This window comes from Ostrinia furnacalis, unplaced genomic scaffold, assembly GCF_004193835.3.
Source record: "Ostrinia furnacalis isolate ACB-3 unplaced genomic scaffold, ASM419383v2 OfSCF0319, whole genome shotgun sequence".
Taxonomy (NCBI): domain Eukaryota; kingdom Metazoa; phylum Arthropoda; class Insecta; order Lepidoptera; family Crambidae; genus Ostrinia; species Ostrinia furnacalis.
The window spans coordinates 1,091,021-1,100,155 of NW_021130558.1; the positions used below are offsets into that span (position 1 = coordinate 1,091,021).

The following is a 9,135-nucleotide window of genomic DNA, read 5'->3' on the forward strand; positions in this document are numbered from 1 at the left end:
TGGGATTCCACGCGCAAAGCTACTCACAGATGGCGCCAGCAGTAATCCATTTCCACTCATGTTAATTTTTTTCTGAAGTTTTTTGTACTCTCTTTGAATTATCACGATTTATTTAAAATAAAATGAATTTAACTACACTTTGATGAAATACGCTCGCACAATGAGGGTTTTCACTGGTTTTCGCGTATGAAAGATCCGCTAGATGGCGGCATAGAGAAAAATAATGTTTAACCCTTGTCAAAATGATTATTTTGTTTTTCAGAAATTATGTTTATGTTTTTATGTTACGCGGTTATTAATGAGGGTTTTCTCGATTTAAAAATCCGGTGCATGATTGGTGGATTTCGATATATCTGTCAATGTCGTATAATGTTCAGCTGTATTGACAAATCAATCAATTAAGCTATATTGATGCTGTAACGTAAACGATGCGCAACTGCGGGTCTAGTCAAAACGCACTTTAAAATCGCAAACCCATCGCAAACCAGTCGCAAACAAATAAACAAATCGCAAAAGAGGTCGATAACAAAAAAGGCTTAGTCAAACGGCAAAAAATCGAATCGCAAAGCCCTACCTATCGATAATCGAAAGACTGGATTGAAATTTCCCATACAAAGGCTTAGCCAACATGCATTTAAGACTCAATCAAAATCGAATCGAATCGCAAAACCCGCCATTTTCATTGCGATTACTAAAACCCCGGTGATAAGCTTCGATTCGATCGAAAAACAATAGGGTGAGTTGCACCACCTAACTTTGACCGTAACTATGTCGTTAACCGGTGTTTTTTGTATGGAGTTTGACAGATTTTAGACGTTTGTCAAAGTTAAACTAAGATGGTGCAACCCACCCTAAGGCTGTTTTGACAAATCCGTATCGCGATGTCGTTTTGACAGCTAGTTTGACAGCGAAGCATAGACGTAAACAGAGAGCAGAAAGAAGGAAGAAACGAATTTAAAAAAAAAATCCGTGATAATATAAATTATATCCTTAAGGCACCCCAGAATGGCACCCCCCCGTCATGACATCACGACCGTCCTTGCCATGCAGATGCGTCAGTGAGTACTAATCTGCGCGACTTTGTCACCCCCTGATGCTTGGCACCCGGGGCGGACCGCCCCCACCGCCCCCCCCTTACGCCGCTACTGGACAAACGTCTAAAATCTGTCAAACTCCATACAAAAAACACCTGTTAACGTCATTGTTACGGTCAAAGTTAGGTGGTGCAATGCAACTCACCCTATTGGTTTTCGATCGAATCGAAGCTTATCACCGGGGTTTTAGTAATCGCAATGAAAATGGCGGGTGTTGCGATTCGATTCGATTTTGATTGAGTCTTAAATGCATGTTGGCTAAGCCTTTGTATGGGAAATTTCAATCCAGTCATTCGATTATCGATAGGTAGGGCTTTGCGATTCGATTTGTTGCCGTTTGACTAAGCCTATTTTGTTATCGACCTCTTTTGCGATTTGTTTATTTGTTTGCGACTGGTTTGCGATTTTAAAGTGCGTTTTGACTAGACCCACTGGATTCCGATTTTTAGCCATTTGACGTTTCAAAATCACCAGCGCCAGCGCCATCTGCTGGACCAGTTCGATATTTTTTTTGGTATGTTTTGTCTGTGCTTAAACTAGGCGGATGTTGATGATTGTTGAGTCTTTTGCTGGTATTTTTTCTGAATCAACAGAAATTAAGATCAAACGTTTGTTTTGGTAGTTTTGTGTAATTTACAGGTTTTACTGCTCATGTTATAATGGTGAGATTAAACATTACACTATGTAGTCAATGAGTAGGTAAAACTTATTCCCTGTATTGCCAAATGTATTCTTTGTTCCAGGCCGGATATTCAGAAGATCAATTAGCAGGTAATCAATTTACTAAATTTTAACAGTTCGTTCGCCTTCGATAAGAGTAGTGCACTAACTACTTTTTGAGCGATGACCAAACTGGTCATGCAACATGCATGTGCTACTACGTAGGTACATACGCAAGGTGAGGTGTGTCGGGCTGAGTCATGTCAATCAACGTCTTTACCGAAAGCGGTGGCTATTGCACGCGCCCTAGTTTCCTTATATGGTAGGTATTTTAAAACCATTCTGGTCGGGACGGCGGCCGTCGTCCTCGGCTTGCCGCAGTGCGCTGGAACTCTCTGTGATCGCAACATGTTCGTCTATGATCCCCCAACTAAGCTCAGACTCACTTCTGTTGAAGGTATTTCATAAGCATAGCCCTAAAATCTTGTGTTGATGTGATAACATGCACGGAAATAATCTTTTAATAGAGTTTCAGGAGGCATTCCAACTATTCGACTCTCGCGGCGACGGCAAGATTCATGTGGCACAAATTGGAGATGCTCTTAGGGCCTTGGGCCAAAACCCTACTGAATCTGATGTCAAGAAGTGTACACTGCATTTGAAGCCTGATGAAAGGATATCATTTGAAGTCTTTTTGCCGATATATCAAGTGAGCACCCTTATAGTTTGAGTATTTCACAATCTCTTGTGTCTGGTTAGTGGTGATTCTTTTGCATGACTATCCATGTTTAACCAAATGTACTAATAAACAGTTTTAAAATGTAAAATGCTGGGTAGTTGCAATTGTTAAGCAGGTAAAGTTGCATTTAAATTCTTCACATAAAAGTTGACAACTCTGGAGTGATAAAATTAGAGATGCACCGAATGTATATTGAACCGAATACGAATGTTCGGCCGAATATTCGGTTCAAAATGTACCGAACCGAATATTCGGCCGAATCATTCGGTTCAAAGATTTTACCGTCTAATGTTGACTCATAAAGTTTCTATACATTTATTTTTTTTTTTCATTTGTTTATTGTTGATTTTTAAAGAATTTTATTTGACTTACAGTGAATTAAAACTACAAATAGTTATAACAATTCCTAGTTCACCATTCACTAGCATACCTACATACCTATTAAATATAGATAGAAATTTATTTAGAAAAACTTATTTGATTTTATAAACATATTTGAATACTTGTGTTGGTTCCATAAGATAGTAGTTACTACATTATAACTATTCTAAAAAAAGTTTTCTGAAAATAGTTGTTTGTTACTCAAAGCAGAGTCCTTAAAATTTTCAATTTCATAAAAATTAAATTTACTGTCTGTAAAGCAGCAGTTTCTTTAATAAAATAATTATTTACTGATTGTTAATCTTTTTATTTTACAGTAAATATAGGTCTGTTTCATTTTCAAAAACTATAAAATACTTTTGCAATAAACCACACTTATTTAGTAAATTAGTTAACCAAACTGTTTAATTAAATATATTTTTTTTAAATGATAACACTACTTTTAATATTCGGTAATTATTCGGCAATTGAACCGAACATTCGGGCGAATACGAACATAAAAAAATATGCCGAATGTACCGAATACGAATATTCAACCGAACATTCGGTGCATCTCTAGATAAAATGTTTTGCCAGACTAAACTGAAGGTTCTGTTAGTAGCCTACCTTGTAGACTCAAAGCTTTTTAAAAAGATAACATTACCATTCAGTCAAAAGTAGCTGTGTCCATTATAAAATTATTAATAATACAAATTTTAATAATTTATTTAACATGTTTTACATGCACATAATGTTGTGTGAATTATTTCTTTTACTTGTAAATCTTTTTTATTAAATGCTTAATCCATCAAACCCCTAAGCGGTTGCATGAAATCACTTACACTATCTTCTCTCACTTATTATGTAATAATTAACAGTAAACTTCAGAAAGTGTTCATTTTAATACTTAGGGCTGTTTCCCTTGCAGACGTCTTGTTTTTTGCAGCTACTGCTACAGAACACTAATGTCATGTTGTTTACAGGCAATATCAAAGGCTCGTAGTGGAGACACAGCCAATGACTTCATTGAAGGACTGCGCCATTTTGATAAAGATGGGAATGGGTTCATTTCTTCTGCTGAGCTTCGCCACCTTCTGTCAACTCTTGGAGAAAAGCTGAGTGACGATGAGGTAATGAGTTCTATAAGTCATGCCATAGGCTGCGTCACAATCCTGCATGCATGCATTATTTTATTGGTGTGGTCTCCTTCACATGCTGACTGTGGACAACATTTCGAGTTTTCATGTTGATTGGAAGTTAAATCGCGACTTCGAATGCGTGGACTCCGATTTACTCCCTTAGGGGTGGAGCTTCGTAAAATTGGTTCTTCGCAGGTGTCTACACCCTATAAGGAACCTACCTGCTAGATTTCAAGTTCGTAGGTGTTAAAATTTCTGAGATTTCGTGATTAATCATTGTGTATTTCGCTTTTATAATAATACTAGCGGCCGCCCGTAAGNCACGAATTTTTAAGCAGATTTTTTTCAAAAAGTATAATTTTTTATTATTTGTTGGCATTTTTTGTTTATTTTATGTATTTTTTTAGTATCGCCTGTTATTTAGCATTATTACTGTTTTTATTTTATCAGGATATACCGCTTAGTTTAAAAGTTATTACGTTTTCTTTACAATAAGTAATTTGAAGAAAAAAAATTCTATAAAAAATTAAAAAAAAATCTCAAAAAATTTTTGACCTCTTTTTTGTCGATAAAAATAGCTCTAGTTTCATCTATTTTCATATGTACACTTTAACGTGACTCACACTGTATATCGGATATACAGTGTGTCCGGGCATGTAGTGATCAAACTTTAAGGGCGTAATCTATGGACAATTTTATCGATGAAAATACTTCAAATTTGGGGCTTGACCCATTTCTCGCAAAATTAGAAGGATTTAAGTTTTACATTTTTAGTTTTCACCTCTTCGTTCAAAAACAAGTCAAAGCGTGCGTAACTTAACATTAATAAGCAAATATTTTATATCACGCGATAGCTAATAAAATTATCTATTAGTAGAAGTGGAAAACAGATACATGTTTCATACATTTTAAGGGAGTAAGAATGGATTTAATCCGAAAAAAACATAACTTTTTTCACTTCTTTTTCAGTTATTTTCCAACTCAATAAAAACCGGGTCGTTAAGGTATATTTTATTTGCATTTTATTATTAGTGTTTGAGCTATTCTACAAAATGAATGTAAATTTATTAGTCTACGTCAATTAGTTTCGAAGCTATTGTTGAACAAAGATACCCCTTCCCAGCCGGTTCCATAGCGCGGCTAGTCATGTAGTCGGAGTAGGTTGTGCGATTCTTTCTAGGCGGTGCATTTTCGCATGTAATGGCGCTATGGAACCGCTGGAAGGGGTATCTTTGTTTAACAATAGCTTCGAAACTAATAAACGTAGACTAATAAATTTACATTCGTTTTGTAGAATAGCTCAAATACTAATAATACAATGCAAATAAAACATACCTTAACGACCTGGTTTTTCTTGTGTAGGAAAATGACTGAAAAAGAAGTGAAAAAAGTAATGTATTTTCCTAACTAAATCCATTCTTACTCCCATAAAATGTACGAAACTTGTGTCTGTTTCTTCTTCTACTAATAGATAATTTTATTGGCTATCGCATGATATAAAATATTTGCTTATTAATGTTAAGCTACCCACGCTTTCACTTGTTTTTGAAGGAAGAGGTAAAAACTAAAAATTAAAAAATTAAATCCTTGTCATTTTGCGATAAATGGGTCAAGCCCCAAATTTGAAGTATTTTTATCGATAAAATTGTCCCTAGATTTCGCCCTTAAAGTTTGATCACTACAAGCCCGGACACACTGTATATCATAAATATCCGATATTTTGATATTTATAATAAATATCGGATATTTTCGAACCCTGCAATACAGTCAAAAGTAGCTGTGTCCGTTATAAAATTATTAATAATACAAATTTTAATAATTTATTTAACGTGTTTTACATGCACATAATGTTGTGTGAATTATTTCTTTTACTTGTAAATCTTTTTTATTAAATGCTTAATCCATCAAACCCCTAAGCGGTTGCATGAAATCACTTACACTATCTTCTCTACACTTATTATGTAATAATTAACAGTAAACTTCAGAAAGTGTTCATTTTAATACTTAGGGCTGTTTCCCTTGCAGACATCTTGTTTTTTGCAGCTACTGCTACAGAACACTAATGTCATGTTGTTTACAGGCAATATCAAAGGCTCGTAGTGGAGACACAGCCAATGACTTCATTGAAGGACTGCGCCATTTTGATAAAGATGGGAATGGGTTCATTTCTTCTGCTGAGCTTCGCCACCTTCTGTCAACTCTTGGAGAAAAGCTGAGTGACGATGAGGTAATGAGTTCTATAAGTCATGCCATAGGCTGAGTCACAATCCTGCATGCATGCATTATTTTATTGGTGTGGTCTCCTTCACATGCTGACTGTTGACAACATTTCGAGTTTTCATGTTGATTGGAAGTTAAATCGCGACTTCGAATGCGTGGACTCCGATTTACTCCCTTAGGGGTGGAGCTTCGTAAAATTGGTTCTTCGCAGATGTCTACACCCTATAAGGAACCTACCTGCTAGATTTCAAGTTCGTAGGTGTTAAAATTTCTGAGATTTCGTGATTAATCAGTGTGTATTTCGCTTTTATAATAATACTAGCGGCCGCCCGTAAGTTCGTANTTTTTAAATTGTCACTATTAATATTTTTTACTGAATAACCTGTAAAGTTATTCTACAATTTCTGAAAAATCACCTAAAAGTAACCTTTTCATTAGTGTAACCTAAAAGTAACCACAGCAGTTCAAAAGTAACCTAAAAGGTTACAAAAGTAACCTTCTGGCAACACTGGCGAATACGGGGAGGTGTGCGAGGGAGAGTCGCTCCAGCGAGGCGAGGCGAGCAGTTAGCTCGATCGGGTTGTATTGTACAAGGTGTCTCAAAAGAAAGTATAATTAGCTTATTGCTTGAATGTAATAAATCCGAGGGGTGCGGGGGTCATGTCAATCAGTAGCCTGGTCTTGGGAATTTAGGTGCTATGGAGTGTTTTTCGGAAGCAGACTGCGCGTTGTGCTTGCGAGAATTTTACAAAAATGGTGATTCGGCGTCTGTAGCGCGTAGAATTCGCCACTTAAATGATGTGCCAAGCATTCTTATTCGAAAATGGGTCAAAAAGTTTTAAAAAACCAGTTCAACGCTGGAAAACCCTATATCCGGGTGACCAAGTTTATCAAGAACAGTAGAAAACGTGGAGTGTTTATCAGTCTCTTCATGACGACCCGAACTTTCAATTCGGAAGTGCAGTGAAGTTACACCGCATTTTGCACAAAGATAACATTAATTGGCCTCCATGCAGTCCTGATTTAATCCCTATGGACCTTTCCTATGGGTTATCTTAAATCTAAAGTTTAAGCCACTAAACCGACTTCCCTGGCGCATTTGAAAGAAAATATTTGTCACGAAATGGCAGCCATCACTGAGTCTACCTGCCATGAACACGAGGGCCTACATTTGGACGATATTCTTTTTAAGAAAACTCTTTAAATGTAATGTAAAACATTTTTTCGATACACGGCTTAATTTTTTTAAGCGATCCACTAAATAAAAAGTTTGTTTTGAGACACCTTGTGTATCGGCATCAGCTCGCAGCTCGCCCGGCGCGGGGAGCGGGGAGCGTCGCTGATCTGTGTGACCCGCGTGTGCGCAGGTGGAGCAGCTGCTGCAGGGCCAGGAGGACTCGCAGGGCAACATCAACTACGAGAACTTCGTGCACCTCATCATGCAGGGCTGACTTCGCACGCATTTAATTCACTTCCGTATTGTGTATTTTGATTTAATTATTTATGCCAACTTTATAATTCCCTATTATTTCCATTTAAAAACATATTATTCCAAAATCTATTAGCATTAAGAAGTTTTATATTATGTATAGTAAGATAATGTACAGGAGAGTACGTGTTATGATTATGGATAAGAACTGAAATAAATTTATATTTGAGGTCGAAAATTTTAAATTATTTTTTTTTCACCTTTTATTGAGGGAGGTCTTTAAAACGCTCACTAAGGCCCAGAACACACGGTGAAATGCAACTGCAACGATACTTCAACTTCTAGTTACTTTTGAGTTGCATCTAAGTTTCTACTTTCTGCCATAGATTCCGTTGAGAGACCACACATGACGCGACCAGTTTGAAACCGGTTTGAAACGCGTTGCAATGTGTGATCTCTCAACGAACGTTATGGCAGAAACTTAGATGCAACTCAAAAGTAACTAGAAGTTGCAGTTTCGTTGCATTTGCGTTTCACCGTGTGTTCTAGGCCTAAGCTAAAAACTGGAACAATAAATGGAACTGAAACCATGGCTAACAAATAATATTGTATTAATCGATCGGTAATTTTTATCGTTCTCGGGAGTTGTAATTTTTTTTTTGTAGGCACCTACAGCATATTAATTACTTAGGCTGCATTGAGTGATTCATGTTAAATAAAATTTCGATAAAAAAGTATAAAATTTTAAAAAATCTAAGATATTTTTTGTCATTTGTTCCGTCGATAAAAAGGCTTATTCCACTTCCCAGTTGACAATCCCCGTCAACGGAGATTAGTGAACTTTTTGTTCACTATTCACGCATATGTGCACTTTATCAAAACGCACTGTATGTTCAGTTACCTATGTGTTTATTATTATAATAAAATAATTTTTCATAAAGTTATAATTTCAAAGATTTTTTAATCAAAAAAGTTCAAAAAAATAAATATTTTTCATATTATAAAAATCAAATGCCTCCCCAACCTGTCTGGCCAGCGTGGGGAGTGTAGGCCAAATCCTCCATTTCCCTCTGGTAAATTAGAGAGGGTCGTGCTCCTGCAGTGGAGAGATGTCCTGATGATGATGATGATGATGAAAAATCAAATAAACATTTTATAACACTAAATATTACAAATAATTCAAAGAATTATCATCATCATCTGGGGCATTATCATCCGATGTATTATAATAGAGCTTTTATTAAGAACTTTGATTCTTTAGGGATATTCTGCCTTTTCATTATACATATTTATAAGTTTTCTTCTTATCAAAAATTACTTTTAGAAGCAATTCCTATAAAAAAGAATATTTACAATTAATAATTACCAATCAAAGTTGCACAGCGTGCTATGGAGAAGGCTATGCTCGGTGTTTCATTGCGAGATCGACTCAGAAATGAGATTCGTAAATGAACTAAAGTCGCTGACATAGCCCGACGGATTAGCAAGCTGAAG

At 36.2% G+C, this 9,135-nt stretch overlaps 1 protein-coding gene across 2 annotated transcripts; it reads left to right on the forward strand.

Annotated features, from left to right (window-relative positions):
• Nucleotides 1-1,604: 1,604 nt before the first annotated feature.
• On the forward strand, nt 1,605-7,847 carry Mlc-c (Myosin light chain cytoplasmic). 2 transcript variants are annotated; one of them, XM_028314447.1, is made up of 5 exons: nt 1,605-1,756; nt 1,838-1,865; nt 2,282-2,463; nt 3,837-3,983; nt 7,580-7,847. In XM_028314447.1, the coding sequence occupies exons 1-5, from the start codon at nt 1,754-1,756 to the stop codon at nt 7,661-7,663; spliced, it is 444 nt and encodes a 147-aa protein (XP_028170248.1). In that variant the 5' UTR covers nt 1,605-1,753; the 3' UTR covers nt 7,664-7,847. The 2 variants fall into 2 exon arrangements, with proteins under 2 accessions (XP_028170248.1, XP_028170242.1); XM_028314441.1 differs by lacking the exons at nt 1,605-1,756; nt 1,838-1,865 and adding an exon at nt 1,933-2,211.
• The last annotated feature ends 1,288 nt before the right edge of the window (nt 7,848-9,135 follow it).